Source organism: Hevea brasiliensis, chromosome 12 (assembly GCF_030052815.1).
Source record: "Hevea brasiliensis isolate MT/VB/25A 57/8 chromosome 12, ASM3005281v1, whole genome shotgun sequence".
Lineage (NCBI taxonomy): Eukaryota > Viridiplantae > Streptophyta > Magnoliopsida > Malpighiales > Euphorbiaceae > Hevea > Hevea brasiliensis.
In genome coordinates this window covers 40,101,062-40,118,790 of record NC_079504.1, presented here as the reverse complement: position 1 = coordinate 40,118,790, position 17,729 = coordinate 40,101,062, and the positions used below count along the sequence as shown (strand labels likewise).

General features: G+C 36.0%; 1 protein-coding gene across 1 annotated transcript; it reads right to left on the bottom strand.

The window, feature by feature from the left end:
* Positions 1-4,010: 4,010 nt before the first annotated feature.
* Positions 4,011-14,985, bottom strand: LOC131171428 (LRR receptor-like serine/threonine-protein kinase EFR). The gene is made up of 4 exons (XM_058131532.1): positions 14,316-14,985; positions 12,272-13,381; positions 11,529-11,959; positions 4,011-4,226 (listed from the first exon to the last, which is right to left on the bottom strand). Exons 1-3 carry the CDS (start codon positions 14,947-14,949, stop codon positions 11,532-11,534), a joined length of 2,172 nt encoding a protein of 723 aa, XP_057987515.1. The 5' UTR covers positions 14,950-14,985; the 3' UTR covers positions 4,011-4,226; positions 11,529-11,531.
* Between the last annotated feature and the right edge of the window lie 2,744 nt (positions 14,986-17,729).

Genomic DNA, 17,729 nt, shown 5'->3' with positions numbered 1-17,729 from the left:
CAGGATCCTCCTTGGCACCTTGTGCACAGTGTGGAAGAGGACATTTAGGACCTTGTATGATGGGTTCAGGAGTATGCTTCAGGTGTGGCCAACTAGGTCACTTTGCTAGGGAATGCCCCGTGTTCAGCGAGCCACAGATGGGGTCACAGGGTTCTGTTGCAAATGTTCCTCGTCAGTTGTATCCTGGTGCTTCCAAAGATGGCAGTGGGCCCATGGCCAACAGGCCGAGGACAAGGGGGACGTGGATTTGGAGGCGATCAGAGGTAGAAGTCGAGATCGTGGTTCTGCCACTCAGGGTAGGGGTCAAGCTCAGGTTTTCACCCTGACCCACCAGGATGCTCAGGCTTCCAATGCAGTTGTGGCAGGTATTCTTGTAATCTGTTCCTATGAGGCTCGTGTTTTGATAGATCCGGGTGCTACGCACTCATTTGTCTCCCCTGTGTTTGCCATGAGGTTGGGTAGAAACCTTACAACTTTAGAATGCCCTTTGTCTGTAGCTACCCCGCTTAGTGACAACATAGATGTAGATATGGTTTTTCCGGGTAGCCCAGTAGTAGTGGATGGAAAGATCCTCCCAGCAGATTTGGTTCCTCTACCAGTAATAGATTTCGATGTAATTCTGGGAATGGATTGGTTGGCAACTCATTATGCCACTTTAGACTGCAGGAACAAAAAGGTGTATTTCCACATACCTGGTGTGAAAGAGTTTAGCTTTGACGGTGACAGGAGCGTGGCTCCATATAATTTGGTGTCAGCAATTAGTGCTAGAAAAATGTTGAGGCGTGGATGTCAAGGGTATTTGGCATTGGTGAGAGATACATCTGTAGAAGGTGTCAACATGGAAAATGTTCCTGTTGTCAGAGAATTCATGGATGTCTTCCCTGAGCAGCTTCCAGGGTTGCCACCAGGAAGGGAAATAGAGTTTTGCATTGATGTTGTGCTGGGTACAAACCCCATATCAATGCCACCTTACAGGATGGCACCAGCAGAATTGAAAGAGTTAAAGGAGCAACTACAGGAGCTTTTGGACAAGGGTTTCATACGTCCGAGCATTTTACCCTGGGGCACTCCTGTTCTATTTGTGAGAAAGAAAGATGGGTCATTGAGGTTGTGTATTGACTATAGACAGCTGAACAAGGTGACTGTGAAGAACAAGTATCCACTTCCTCGGATCGATGATCTATTTGATCAGCTTCAAAGGGCTAGATTCTTTTCCAAGATAGACCTGCGATCAGGCTACCATCAGTTGAGAATCAGGTATGAGGATATGTCCAAAACAGCATTCAGGACAAGATATGGTCATTTTGAGTTCTTGGTGATGTCTTTTGGACTCACTAATGCACCAACAGCCTTCATAGACCTGATGAATAGGGTGTTCAGGCCATTCTTGGACCGTTTTGTCATCATATTCATAGATGACATTTTGGTATACTCTCGGACTGAGGAAGAACACGTGTGGCACTTGAGGATGGTGTTGCAGACTTTGAGGGAGCACCAGCTATATGCCAAATTTTCAAAATGTGAATTTTGGCTAGAAAGCATCTCATTCTTGGTACACGTTGTTTCTAGTGAAGGTATTCAAGTGGATCCCAAGAAAATTGAAGCTGTAACTGATTGGCTTAGGCCTATAATAGTCACTGAGATGCGAAGTTTTCTGGGCCTAGCTGGCTACTATAGGCATTTTGTGCAGGATTTTTCCAGAATAGCAGCTCCCCTAACTAAGTTGACTTGGAAGAATGTTCCATTCATTTGGACAGATGACTGTGAAGAGAGTTTCCAGAAGCTTAAGGAGTGTCTAACCACTGCCCCTGTGTTGACACTACTTATGAGTGGTGAAGGATACACCGTGTATTGTGACGCCTCCAGAGTTGGCTTAGGGTGTGTTTTGATGCAGAATGGAAAAGTAGTGGCTTATGCTTCAAGGTAGCTGAAGAGGCATGAGCAGAACTACCCCACCCATGATTTGGAAATGGCGGCTGTAGTCTTTGCACTAAAAATCTGAAGACACTACCTGTATGGTGAAGTGTGCGAGATATACACCAACCACAAGAGTTTGAAGTACATCTTCCAACAGAGGGATTTAAACTTGAGACAGAGGAGATGGATTGAGCTTTTAAAGGACTATGATTGCACCATCCAGTACCACCCTGGGAAGGCCAATGTAGTAGCAGATGCTTTGAGCAGAAAATCTTCTGGCAGCTTGGCGTACATATCAGCGGAGAAGAGACCGTTGATTCAGGAAGTACATGAGTTGATGGATCAAGGTTTAATCCTAGATCTTTCAGATGAGGGGGTATTGTTGGCTCATTTTTTTGTGAGGCCAGACTTGCGAGACAGAGTTAGAGTTTCCCAGCACAGATACCAACAATTGATGAAGATCATAGAAAGAGTATAGCAGGGTCAAGGTGGAGAGTTTGGATTTGCCAATGATAGCGCCCTAATGCAAGGTTCTAGGATAAGTGTGCCCGATGTGGACAATCTCAGAAATGAAATCATGCGAGAGGCACACTATACACTGTACAATGTCCACCCAGGCTCCACCAAGATGTGAAAGATAGCTATTGGTGGAATGGCATGAAGAGAGACATAGCAGACTTTGTGTCCAAGTGCTTGACTTGTCAGAAAGTGAAGTTTGAATACCAGAGACCGTCAGGGAAGCTGCAAGAGCTCCCTATCCCAGAATGGAAGTGGGAAATGATTACCATGGATTTTGTGACTGGGTTGCCCCGTACCACACGAGGATATGATTCGATATGGGTAATTGTAGACCGCCTAAATAAATTAGCTCATTTCTTGCCTATGAAGACTACATATTCTATGGCACAGTACACTCGACTCTACATTCAAGAAATAGTCAGATTGCATGGAGTTCCGGCTTCCATAATATCAGACAGAGAGCCCCAGTTCACTTCTTAGTTTTGGAGGAAATTGCAGGAGGCACTTGGCACACAGTTGAACTTTAGTACTGCTTTCCACCCTCAGAGAGACGGACAGTCCGAAAGGACAATCCAAACACTGGAAGACATGCTTCGCATGAGTGTTTTGGATTTTGGAGGTCAATGGGATGATCAGCTAGCTTTGGTAGAGTTTGCCTACAACAACAGTTACCATTCCAGCATAGGGATGGCACCCTATGAGGCACTATATGGAAGAAAGTGTAGGTATCCTCTGTGTTGGACGGAAATGGGGGAAGCGAAGGTGCATGATGTAGACCTAGTGCAGTACACTTCAGAGATGGTTCCTTTAATCAGGGAACGATTGAAAACAGCTTTTAGTAGGCAGAAGAGTTATGCAGACCCCAGACGGAGGGATGTGGAGTTTGCAGTAGGCGATTACGTATTTCTGAAGGTTTCTCCTATGAAGGGAGTCATGAGATTTGGAAAGAAGGGCAAATTGGCGCCTCGGTATATTGGACCTTTTGAGGTTACTGATAGAGTTGGAGCAGTTGCCTACCGGTTGGAGCTACCACCCAACCTTTCTCATGTTCATCCTGTTTTTCACATCTCCATGCTCATTAAATATATTCCTGATCATTATCATGTTCTACAACTGGATGTAATAGAGCTGAAAGAAAAATTGACGCTTGAGGAGCAACTCAGTAGCCATAGTGGATTACCAAGTGTGTCACACCCTACTCCTCAGAAGATGCAACATGATCCCGTAGTACACCTAATGAATTACCGCATTTCGCCTACCAATAACCCATTAGATATACTACAAGGGATTTTAAAACAATTTTCGTGAAATTTAAATAATCGATTAAAATCTAGTGTTATAAAATTTTTTTCAAAATTTCGGCAAAGTGCCGGCTGTATTTTGAGAAAACAATTCTTCAATCCTGCAAAAGAAAATGCTCCCAATATGTTTTCTCAAATACAACTTCAATAACTTCATTTCAATTCACAATTCAATTCTCAATAAACAATCAATTCATTTTCAAACTACTCTCATCATAAAGAAACATTTCATTGATTACAAGATTCAAAATTAATATTACAAAACTATTCAGATAAATAAAATCCCAAACTTACATTTACAATAATTTACATTTAATTACATACCAAAATATTTTACAAGAGTTTTTATACAACTGCTCAAATAATTTACATACATATTATTACATGCATACATCAAAACCTATATACATGGGTATACCTATGATATACCTGGAGCTGATCTGAATATGTCTTCAAAGAAAATTACTCACTGCTCTATGCTCTTTTTACCTGCGACAGCATACAAAGCTATCGCTGAGTGGTGAACTCAGTAGTGCACAACTATAATTTAAAACATAGTACAATATACATTGACAAAATTTACAGTAAATAATTTGGAAATCTGAATACTCATCAAATTCTAAAACTCAAAATATTCATTGCCAATAATGTGCATCATTTGTATAAAATGACTTCGATCATGAAATTCAATTTATCAAATCATAACTGACTATTTAGGTAATCCCAACAAAATCAATCATGCATAAATCATAATTGAAATCACAATTCTTTACCATTCAAAGCCATTCTGTATCTCAAAAACCATGCTGTATCTCAAAAATCATTCTTTATCTCACTAACTATGCAAGACTAATCCGAAAGGGCCATATTCGATGTGATTCTAACTCCCTATGGTCGGGGAGGTCGAATCAGATTCTAACTCCCTATGGTCGGGGAGGTCGAATCAGATTCTAACTCCCTATGGTCGGGGAGGTCGAATCATCGTGCACAGTACCATCACAATAATGAATCTTCCGCAAGGGCCATAACGATAAAATAAACTTAGATCTAACCTCAAATCAGAGGAAAATCTAAGCCTGTGCACGTACCATGGTAATCAAAACACAACTAACTCCATTGTTTTCTCAACAAATGAGAGAGACGGGTAATAACCTAGTCAAGCATCTATAGTGAGATACAAAACAATATCACAATCCTTTTAGTGAGCATAAATCACAATATAATTCGATTCAAAGTCAATTCCAATATCCAATAATTTTTATGCTCATCACAATTCAAATCATAAATTTGCATTTTTCCATGAAAAGTACCATCACAATTCAAAACATGTTCTATCACAATTTTCCAAAACATAATTTATTCAATCCATGATAATGCTTAATACTCATGGAAATACCATTTTACAAAGCTAAATTCATACATACTATAACAATTTCAATAATCACTGAATTAAATCCAATGCTTGTTAAACATAATACATAAGAAAAATATGTCACTTAATCATATGAAATATTTAAAACAAAATCAGTTAAAAACTAGTTGTGCACAAACATCTGATAACTGTTTCCTGGTCTTGACTCAGTGTTTCCTTCCCTTTCCCTGAGTCTTTGCTAACTGAGAAACACAATTTGAAGGGTTTCAGTACTTAATTAAACTGTCTCTAACGATAATGCTTGATAAGTAATTCACTGAATTCATTTATTTGCTTAGTCAACCTAATATGTCGACCCTCGATATATTCTAGGTAATTTAGGTTTTAATGTTACTAACATGTCACATTCGATAGCCTTTTAGGGTTGGTACATGTTACCAAACTCATTTCCATGTATCTTGCATTTTCTTGCAATTTGCTAGATTCCGGGATACTAGTTTGATCTAGCCGGACGACCTAGTTCCCTCGGTTTTCGGGTTTCGATCAAAACTACAAACTTGTAGATCTATGTCTTATTGCACGCGGGGCAAAATTTTAGGTCATTCTGAGTTATGTAGACCAAGTTATGGTCATTTTACTATTGCTGGTCAAAATGCATCAAAATTGGTCACTTTAGGTCACTTTAGGTCATTTTAGGTTCGGCCAGTTTTTGGACCTGAATTTGTGCAAGCTGTTTGACTTGCTTATGGTCATTTCTGGGCTTTGGTGTCTTCATAAGACTTGTAGATATGGGTCTTAACTATTCATGGTCAAAATTTCAGGTCAATTGGACCTGTTTTGAGTGAGTTATGGCCTAAAAACTAACTGCTGCCCAAATGATCAATTTTCAGGCCTTATTAGCACTTAAGTCGGATTTGGTCATTTTTCAAGCTACCTTGCAAGCAGAATTTTGGCAAGTTTTCTTCATAAAAGTTGGCACATTTTGTGTCTAGTTTCACCTCCAATTGGTCTCATACCAATTGGAGCCACACACTTAAAGTTATAGGCCTAAAACTTAAACTGCCTTATTGCAATTCTTGCATACACATCAAGGATCACTTTTAACACTCACCAAACTCAACATTCAAACCAATTCTGGTTGTACCACAACCTAAACATAATTTACAACATATTATAGGTCATTTTGGCAGCTTACAATTACATTCAATGTGCACCAACAAGTACAGAATTTGTCCAACTCAATTTACAACAATTCAATCACCAATTCATGCCCATTTACATGCCTAACTTCACACCATCATACATGCACTCAAACTGCCATAACTCCTATCACAAATTAACATTATTATTCCATAAACCAAGCATGAATTCCAGCATTCTTCAAGAGTTAACAAACTGCCACAATGGTGCATTTACATTCCATTAATTTTCAAGCTTTAAATTTCATTTCACATTTACATATACTAAGTATAATCACCCAAATGATTTCCCATACACATAAATATTTAATCAACCTTTTAATCCACCATTTACAAGCAAGAGTAAACTATTTTCAAGGTGTTTCCATGGCTGCCAAAAGTACACATTCCCATTCAACATCAAACCTCAAAAATTTCTTCATAAATCAAACACCCATAACACCCTTACAAACTTTAACAAAGCAACAATCAAAAACTCAAACTTACCTATGGATGAGACTTCTCAAATATTCACTAAAACTTCTTGAAATTGCTATCAAACTCTTCCTTGTGATGTGGGGATAAAATTTGATGAAGCAACCTAGGTGTTTGGAGGTGAAATGAAGAGGATGATGAAGCTCCTTCAAATTTCGGCAATGGAGGTTTCTAAGGCTTTCATTTCGGCAATGGTGGTCTTCAAAGGTTGAAGATGAAGTTTTAGTGGAGCAATCTGCCCACTTAATACATATTATAATCCTTAGTGGCCCACTCACATAGAATCAATCATATTTTATGTTTAAATATGTTAATTACCTAATTTGAACCCCATTTTTGCTATTTATTTTAGGTACCCCTAATTTAATTTTTCATAACATTTTCTAAGTGTAATATTATTTATTTTTAATAGACATTTAGGTCAAAAGACAACTCGGGGTGTCAAATGGCCACAATGCCCCTGTTCGGGTTGCATTCCCGATTTTTCGGTAACACCGGATTTTGTCCGTTTTTCGATTTCTCACTTTTCTTTGTACTAATTATTTAATTTTCCTTTGATATTTCTAATGATATTTATACTTCAATAAATATTTATTTGAGTCCTAAAAATATTTTTCAGGGTTCCCCGTGGTCCAGAGCTAGTCAACGGTCTACGCCGTGACTTCCAGGTGCGGTCACCCATCGCTAGGGTTCTCGGCTCGCTTAACTTGGTTGCATTTCTTTACTATTATTTTTCCTTTGTTTTCTTGTATTTTCTTCTCTTGTATTTCATTATTTTATGTCTCCTCACTCATATTGAAGTGTAGTTCTAGGCATCCTAGCTGTCCGGACAACACTGGTCACCGAAACAGTAGAACGCACTACCGAACTTAGGGGTGTTACAAAGTGAGGCAGCTAAGATCAAAACAGATCCCTATGGTTAAGGTTTTGTAGAGGAGCCAGTCAGTGGAAGAGTATACCTGGGAGTCAGAACGGGACATGCGTAGCAAGTACTCTTATCTGTTCAATGTGTAATCCTGTACTTTATTCTACCTTGTGTAAAAATTCGAGGACGAATTTTCTGTAAGGGGGGAAGAATGTAACACCCCTAATTTTAAATGTATTATTTTTGGGTAATTATTGATATTTTATTTTATTTGAATTTTAGGAAATTATTTGAAATTTTTCTAATTTTCGAAATCGGATTTGATTTTCCAAAATATAAAACTTTGATGATTTTTAAAAATTAATTTAAAGACCACGTAGCAAAACTAAAAATATATTTGGAGTTTACAAATTTTTCTGAGTTTTCTAGAATTTTTTCAGAATTTTTGAGTCTCATTTTCGGTCCCAAGGCAGAGTAAAAATTTAAAATTTTGTATCTTGAATCGAACCGGCCGAATCGAACCCGACCGGATCTGACCGGCCGAATCGAGCCGGCTCCTTTTTCTTCTTCTTCTCCTCTCCCGCGCGCGTTCTCCTTCCCCTCTCTCTCTCTCTCTCTCTCTCTCTCTCTCTTTCGTTTTCTCTCTCCTCCCACCTCCCCTCGCCGGCCGACCGCCTCCCCAGCCACCCCAGCCTGCCGGCGCGCCTCCTCAGCCACCCCAGCTCGCCGGCCGCCCCCTGGAACGCCGGCAAACGTCGCGCGAAGCGACGTGAAGCGCCCGCGCGACCCTTCGTCTTCCTGGCCGATCCGGCCACCAATCGGGCCGGGTCTTGTGTCAAACACCATCTACACCTCGAGAGCTTTCCATAGACACTAAGAACACCAAAATTCATCGAGCAGTTTGTCCAATTTTTGTCCGGGAAGTTTTAGCCCATTTTGACTTTTGGGCTAGATTTCTCGCAAACCGTAAACCCCACGAGAAAACCGAGAGTACCAGAGCGCTCCACTCGTCGAGAGCTTCGCGGGAAAATAAATTTCAAAATTTTTCGACACCGTTTTTCGGTGGGTCCCACAGAACTTCATAGTGTTTTTTCGAGCATTAAATGAGCTTAGAAAATTCCGTAAAAATTTTATACTAACCCCCGTGTTGTGGGCTTCGTGTAGGTATCTTCAATTCGTGGAAATTCGACAGTTGTCCGGGTCTGTGAATTTCCGGCCAGACAGACAGGCCACCGAAAAGGTCTCTTAATTGGATCGAGATTTTGGCTACCCCACCATTGTCAAATGTCCCGAGCGTGTCCCCGGAGTCAGAATCGGCAAAGGTAAACCCGAACCTTGCTTTTTCCGTAATTTTCTAGTGCTTAAATAGGATTAAAAATCCATAAAATATTCGTGGTAGCTCAGAAAATTATGATTCTTTTTGCAATAGCCTAGTAATATTGCTAAGGACTGCGGGGCAAAGTTTTAGAATTTTTAGAGCTTATTTGGGTAGTTTTTGCAAAAAGGGTTAATTATAAGGACTAAACTGTAATTTTATATATTGTGATTGATGATGGTTTGGATGGGCCCAGGAGGGGCTGTGTGATATGATTGAGTTGTGAGTGTATGGTTGGTGGATATAGAAGTGTGTTTTAAACCCATTTGCAGGTTGGGTAGGTCCTAGGTATAGGGGAGACTCTGCCGGATTTTCGGCATGACTTAGGACGTATTTGGTCTTTTCTTAGTTTGTATTAGGTCAAATTTATTAAATGATTGTAATAAAATTGTCAAGTGAGCCGGGACAGCCTTCTTCCTCCGCCCAGCCGCCACAGTGACTGCTGTCAAGTCTGTGAGTAAAATATTAATTTTAATTGTAATTTCACTATTATTATATGTTCAAGCATGCCCATGCATCACTTATATGTATATATCTTTGTAGTTAAACTCTAGGCATGTTTTATGTTGCATTCACAACTGTTAAAGTGCCATGGATGTTGTTGTGATAATTTGGAAGCAGCGTATGCGTTGGCGTGCGTGTGATGTGGTGTTGGCTATGGATAGGACGGGTAGACACGGCTTGAGATCTTCACTGGGACCCGGTCCTTCGGGGTAGTCACGGCTTGAGTTCTTTGCTGGGGCCCCGATTTGGTTTATTAAGCGAAAGTCCTACTGAGTTCTTCACGCACAGTTGGATTTAAGAGAGTCAGATAGGGATCACCCTATATATTATGATTGATATTACTGGGTGTGTGAGTGCTCTAAATTACCCTTTTTGCTGTTATGATGTGAAAATATTATTGATGTTGCATTTTCACTCTACAGGGTGCATTAGTTTTAGATAGTTATAGAGATTATGGTTAAAATTGATATTTTACTCTCTGAGTCGAACGCTCACTCCTGTTCAATATTTTTCCAGGCCACTGGAGGATATTTTTGAGGTTAACCTGCTTTTCTCCCTCGCAGGTCGTTTATTAATTTTTGTATAAACCTGTTAACTCTTAGAATTTCCGCATGTGTTAGAAATATTTATTTGAATTGGGTTTGTAATATAAAATGCTATTTTGGGCCTGTAAACTTATTATTTTATGCATGTTGATGGACTGGATGAGGGAGCTGAGCTCCCATTTATTTTATGTTGTTATGAGTATGTGGAGGGTGAGCTGAGCTCCTCAATTGATTATATATTATGTTTACAGGTCGAGTGAGTCAAAAACTCCCCGTTGAAAGGTCCATTTTATGGTCGGACTCTGTCCGGTTGATTTCTTGAAATTGGACCCAAATTGGCCTTAGAGTTGGGTTAAGGAATAGTTAGGCTTACTACGGACCTCGGGGGCTTTAGGCTGGCCCAGGTCGTAGTGCCGATCCAGCCCATAGGTTGGGTCGTGACATTTTCGGTATATTTTTGTTAAAATTAATTAAAAAAAATAAAATGGGGCAATTTTATATTTTGAACTAATATATGTGAAAAGACTTCAAGTAACTATATAATTTATTTTCTGAAAAAGATTATATAATTTTTTAAATAATTTAAATGAAAATTTGATATATAAATAAAAGTATTTTATGTTTAAATTCTATAAGGTAGCATAGATAATAATATTCTCAATTTACAATCATCATTTTAATTATTTATTAAAATAATTATAAAATGTCTTGATTATTAAAATTTATTTTTTTTAAATTAATTATTTACAATTATTTGAAATTTTAATTGTTAAAAATTAATTATATAAATATATATATATATTGATTTAAATATAATTATTTAAATATACTTAAAATTTATGAATTAAATAAATAGCTCTACTAAATAAAATTTTTAACTCTGAGATATTGTTAAATGTAAAATTAATTTAAAAATAATTAATTATGCTTATTATTTTTATATTTTGAAGGAATTAATCTTATTTATTCAAAAAATATTATAATATATATAATTAAATTGATAAAAATTGAAAATGTCAATATTATAAAATTTATTAAATATATGATGAAAATAAAAAAAAATTAAATATTTCATATTATTCATAATATAATAAAATAACAAAAATTATCAGAGGGGTCAATAATTAAAATAAAATAATTTTTTTAAAGAATATACATATATGGGGGGCCATGGCCCCCTGGCCCCACTAACCCCCTTCCCTTTTGATAATGTTAAGTTATTTTGATAATTTTTATGCAATTCAAAATGAATTTTAGTCCCATGTTATCATGAGCCCATTAGATATCTATTATGTTGCGTCAAGAAAAAAAAAAGCCTATTGAAGGAAAATTATTAAATTATTAAATAAATTAATAAAATTAGAAATATATGATATAATTAAACAAAAATGCAAAAACTAAGATATATTTAATTATTAAGCTAAAAAAAAAATTTGGAAGTTAAGTCGTAGAATTACCTCTCAATCACCCTCCATCTGAATATTCAGAAAAGTTTTCTTTATCAAATGCAACTTGTTCATGACATCAGCCATATTCATTCGTTCCATTGGTGATTCCATTGAACATGCAACTCCAATTTCAAGCATTGAAACTAGGCATTGTCTCAGATTTGTTGTAACCTGGCTCAAGTTCTGATGGTGATTGGTTTCTTCTGCTTCCATGGTGGCATCATCATCACATTCTTCATTTGCTATTTCTTTAGGGAGAAGGGTTGGATCCACAATTTGTAAAAGTCTTTTTGGCAATGCTGCCTTTACAAAATTATGGAGATTTATTCCCTCTTTAAACATTTCATCAGTTGGTCTTCTTTCTGAGAACATCTCTAGCACAAGAATTCCATAACTATAAACATCTCCTTCTTTCGATGCTATGCCACTCATTCCATATTCTACATGTATGTAAAAGTAATCAAATTAATATGGCAATAATAAGTTCATCATTTGTTGACTAACAATAAATTAACAAACTGGGAAAACAGGTCTTGATTAGAGCAGGTATAGGTGAAAGTTAAATTTTATTGAGCATATAACTCCTCAGGGGGAATTTATATGGAACTGAATGTGGCTTGGAGATGGGATATAGAACGGTGGTCCTGAAAAACATATCAATTTTTGTTTATATGATAAAAGGGAAGAAGAAGATGCAGAATTAGAAGAAAAAGAAGAAAATAGAGGAAGATGCTTATATAGTTGTTAATTACCTGGAGCAACATAACCAACGGTTCCATTGATTCTAGTTGTGCTGATTTGACTCAGAGATAAATTGCTGTTGATTGAGAAGAGTTTTGCTAGACCAAAATCACTTACATGAGCAACCATTTCATCATCAAGAAGAACATTGCTGGGTTTCAGGTCACAATGAATGATAGGCTTTCCACAGAGGTCATGTAGATAATGCAATGCTGATGCTACATCAATGGCGATATTGAGTCTTTGAAGAAGGTTCAAGCTTCTTTTCTGATTTTCACCTTCTGCACATGGATGCAGCCACTTTTCTAGGCTTCCATTCCCCATATATTCAAAAATTAAAGCCTTGAATGCATTTGTTTTGTAATCTAAGCTGGAGCAACATGTTACGAGCTTAACAAGATTTCGATGCCTTATATTCCCCAGCGAATTGCATTCAGCCATGAAGCTCTTAATGGCACCCGTTTGCTCGAGGTTGAGGACCTTAACAGCTACTGGTGTTTGGACTTGAGGTAGAAATCCTTTATACACAGAGCTAAAGCCACCTGAACCAATTAAATTGCTACAAGAGAATCCATCCGTTCCTTGATAAAGGTCTTTATAAGATACCTTTAGAAGGTGGTTCATTTCTAAGGGTGCAACAGAAGGCTTGGTTCTTGATTTTCTCATCCAGCGAATGAGAAAAAAGATCAGAATCGAAAGCAGAGTTGGAACCACACAAACAATTGCAACCACTAGCTTAAGAGTGTGGGATTTCACTTTCTTCAAGATTTTAGTAGGGCATTTTGGTAAACCAAGTTCTGGGACACCACCGCAAAGCTTGTTATTCCCAATCAGTGATAATGCACTGGCATTAGTAAATACTCCTCTTTCTGGTACCTCTCCCTCAAGATCATTGAACGAAAGATTCAAGTATTGGAGATAAGGGATTTCTTGGAGATCTTTGGGAATTTGTCCTGACAAGTTGTTTCGCGAAAGATCTAAATATTGAAGGCCTTTAAGGGAAGCTAAAGATGAAGGGATGGTTCCTTGGAAAAAATTTCCTTGCATATAAAGATATTCTAGGCTCAAGCAACCTCCAATGGTTTCAGGAATTTCACCTGAAAGATTGTTTTCTGAGATATCTAGTGTATTTACATTTTTAAGCTTTCCCACTTCTGTTGGTAAGTGCCCAGTGAAAGAGTTAAAAGATAAGTTCAGTATTTTTGATAAAGAAGTAAGACCTAAAACTTCCTCAGGTAACTCTCCGCTGAGTCTATTTTCTGCAATATGTACAGCATATAAATGTTGGCAATTTCTAATACTTGAAGGAATGCTTCCTTCCAATTTGTTTCCGGACAGCAATACACTAGATAATTGAGTGAGGTTACCAATGGAGGATGGAATTCGACCTGACAATTGATTGTAGCCTAAAAGTAATGATTGTAGCTTTGAAGCTTTCCAAACTGAGAAGGGATGAAACCTGTGAAAAGGTTTTCTTCCAATTCCAAAACAATTAAGTTGACAAGATTCTCCATTGCCGCAGGAATAATTCCAGTGATTTCATTTCCTCCCATATATAATCTAATGAGCCCAGTTGAAAAATTGGCTACAGAGTCTGTTAAGACACCTCCAAAATTGTTCCAATAGATAGACAAAGCTTCTAGATTACTACAGTTCGTCAAGGAGGTCAAGAAAAGCAAGTCACTAGATGAGTTACTTCCAAGATTATTGAGCTCGAAGTTCAGCCATGAGAGACTCTGTAAATTTCAAGATTGGAGGGAACTTGTCCCACAAAATTGTTATCAGAGATATCAAATGCTTCAAGATGGGATGCATTGGACAACGAATTTGGGACTGGGCCAGAGAAATAGTTTTCGCCGAATGCAAAAGTTTGAAGATTTGGGAGAGTGAAGCAAATGTTGTCAGGTAGACTCCCATTAAGTTGGTTGGATGCAACCCCCAGAGTACTCAAAGATGTGATGTTGAAAAGAGATGGAGAGATTATACCTGATAATCTATTACCTCCAACGATGACATGCTTCAAGCTTTTTAATTGACCCATTTCGTTTGGAATACTTCCCTCTAAATTATTATTCAAGGCAGAAAATATTGTAAGTGATGAAAGGTTGCCTAGAGAACGTGGAATTTCTCCAGTCAGATAGTTATAACGAAGTTCAATAATCTCTAGCTTCATCAGAGAGCCAAGTTCTGCTGGAATTTTTCCAGTGAGATTATTCGACTGTAAATATATCATCTTGAGTTGGGAGCAGCGACTCAAATTGAGTGGAATTTCACCTTGTAATGAATTATTTCCGAGAAGAAATTCTTGCAGTCGAAATAACTTGCCAACTTGCTGTGGAATTTCACCGTGGAAGGTGTTGTTTTGGAGGTTGATCAACCTGAGAAAACTGAGGTTACCAATATGTGGTGATATGGATCCAAACAGATTCTGCCCTTCTAAGACCAAGGAGATGACTCTTTGATGGCGTCGACCGCATGTGATTCCAGTCCAGTTGCAGAAATGGAGAGAATCATTCCATGAGTTGAAGATACCATGTGGATCACTTATCCCTTGTTTGAATTCGAGCAAAGCAAGTTCATCTGTCTCTCTCACTGAAGCACTGGCTTGCAGGCATCCTAGGTTAATAAAGAAGAAAAGAAACACTTGCGGATGCACAAGTGTATAAAAGCTGGGTTTACTAAACGCCATTTGGTGTAAAGAGGGAGGAAGCAGCTGGCAGGTTTGTTGGGTGAGTTCAGAAGTGAGATGCAAAAAACTATATAGAGAAAAACTTTTTAAGAGTCGATGTCAATCCAAGCCCAGTGTTTAAAGTTTCATAACTAATAATAATGACATTTGGGGAATGCGTCAAAGGGTCGATTACAGCTCGACAAATTCTATATACCTCAATAAATACAATAAAGTCAACACTTCTAAATTTTAAGACAATATGCATTGCGTACATTTCGGTCTTTAAAGCATTAGTTATATTTCGCCTTCGCATTCCCTTTCATTTCCAAGATAAGAGGTAAAATTGAGCTTGAAATTTATCTTTATTTTTTTTATTTGTTAACTAGGTATCAATACTTAAAAGAGTTTTGTTAAAGTAATCTCCTTGTACTTCAAATTAGGGATTTACGATTTATCTCAAGTAAATGTTGAAAAAAAATAAGGAATTTTTGCTCTATGAGCAAAGTGAAATCATGGTATTTGGATATGATTTGGTAACTGAATTTTGTGAATGTTGGCTCAGTTGGTGCTTTGGATTCAAAATTAGAGATATGAGTAGAAGTTAAAGAGTGAACTTGGAAAGACTATAACTAGGGTTCTGAGTTTCTTAAGCAATGAAATGAGAGAGAAAAAAGAATAAAGACAGAGGTGTTGGCCGAATGAAATAAATCCATAGGGAATCCCAAAAGGGCTATTGACAATACACTTGACCCAATAAGAACTTATGGACTAAAGGGATATTGACAAAAGCTCTGTTAGATAATATTAGTTATTTTAGTAGTCGCTAGTTATTTTAATAATTATCAGTTATTTTATTAATAGCTAATTGTTAGTGATTAATTGTTTATATAGCTGTTAAAATAGAAATATTCAATAAAAATAACTGTTAAATTCATTGTTAAATATAAAAATAGTAATTTAATTTTGTTGACCTTGTCAAAATACTCGTTCAACTTGTAAAAGTTAGGAGGGTAACTTTTCATGAATCACTCCATCAATCTCTAAATATTAGTATAAATACTATATCACTGAATCGTATAAATAAGAGAGATAATGTTATGACTTTGATTAAAATATTAAACGCTACTTTAAAAATTGTTGTCAAATAGAATCTAAGAGAAAAGAGAGAGAAATGAAGATTAGGGATTGTTAATTATAACTTTTAAATAACAATATTTATTGTTCATGACAAAAAAATACTTAAAATTAAAGTCTTATAATAATAAATTTATATGTTCCAATGAAAAATAAATGTTACTATAGAACACACAAGACCGAAAAAATCTTATGTAATAATAATAATAATAATAATAATAATAATAATAATAATAATAATAATAATAACAATAATCATCTTTGGGCACAAGTGGAGCTCTTTAGCGGTGAGCATTCGGCTCAAACCGAATCAAACCAAATTAAATTATTAAAACTGAATTATATATTTTAGAAATCGAACCAAATCGAAATGGATAAAAAATTGAATCGAATCGAACCGCTCTATTTTGGTTCGATTCGGTTCAAACCGATCGGTTTTGATTTTTGATTGATTTTTAAATTTAGACTTGATTTTTAAGTTATTTGATCTAATTTTGACTTTGGTTTGAACCTAATAAACATTAATCAATGAAATTAAATGATTTATATATATATAATTAAATATAATTCATAAATTCCCTATAAAAATAAATCAATTCAAAAATAAATTCGGTTCGATTTGGTTTGATTTATATATATAAAATTACTATTCGGTTCGATTCGATTTAATCGATTTTTTCTCTTCAAAACCGAACAGAACTGAAATGACCAAAATTTTTATAATATAAAATCGAACCGAACCGAATCAATTAAAATTTAAAACTGAACCGATTGAACCAATTTGACTCAATTCGATTTGATTTTTTAGTTCAAACCGAAATCTACTCACCCTTAGAGCCCTCTCAGGTCACAGGCACAACTCCCAGCATGCATGTCCCATTTCATTTATTTAGTTGGGTTGCTGGTCAATTAATTTGCCGTTTATTCGGCCAGTTGACATTGATTTTGTTGAAATTAGAGTTTGTAAGTGAAAGAATCAGATCAAGTTTAATTTCCAATTAAATTCGTCCAAGTGATTGGTTCAGTTTAATTTTTACAACCATGATAAATAATAATAATATTGATAATAATAGTGTAGATGGTGTTTGGCAAGGCAACTGATAGTTTTCTCATTTAAAATAATTATATCGACGTTCCCTCTTCGTAAATATCATGAATGTGAAGGATAAAAAAATAACTGCCAAAATTTTTATATTTTTAAAATTTTTGTAATTACTTTATATTATAAAAATTACTAATTAAATCATAAATTTTTTTAATTCTTATCAATTTTACCTTATCATTAATAAATTGTTTCAATACTAAATGATAATTCAATACTAAAATGTGATAAAATAGTGGTAAAAAAATTAAAATTAAAAGGAAAAAACCTAAAATAGGAAGTAATAACGAAAAAATTATAACCTTATGAAATTGGTTTTAAACATAACTGAATGGTAAAACATAATTCATATAACTGAGCTTAGCTAGTTTTAAAGACTTAATTGTATATATTTAATTAATTATATATAACTTTTACAGTAAATATTTAAGGAAAATTTTTTTTAGTCCTTATATTATGTTAGGGATGGTAATGTATAAAGTAACCAATAAAATTATTTATATAAAATATATTTATAATTAATAATTTATATTTTAAAATTTAATAATTTTAAAAGAAATTA

Coding starts and splice junctions, on each gene's coding strand:
- LOC131171428 (XM_058131532.1), bottom strand. CDS start 14,949: ATGGCGTTTAGTAAACCCAGCTTTTATACACTTGTGCATCCGCAAGTG. Junction 13,382..14,315: donor GAATAATAATTTAGAGGGAA/GTATTCCAAACG, acceptor TAAATACACTAG/ATATCTCAGAAAACAATCTT. Junction 11,960..12,271: donor CGTTGGTTATGTTGCTCCAG/GTAATTAACAAC, acceptor ACATACATGTAG/AATATGGAATGAGTGGCATA.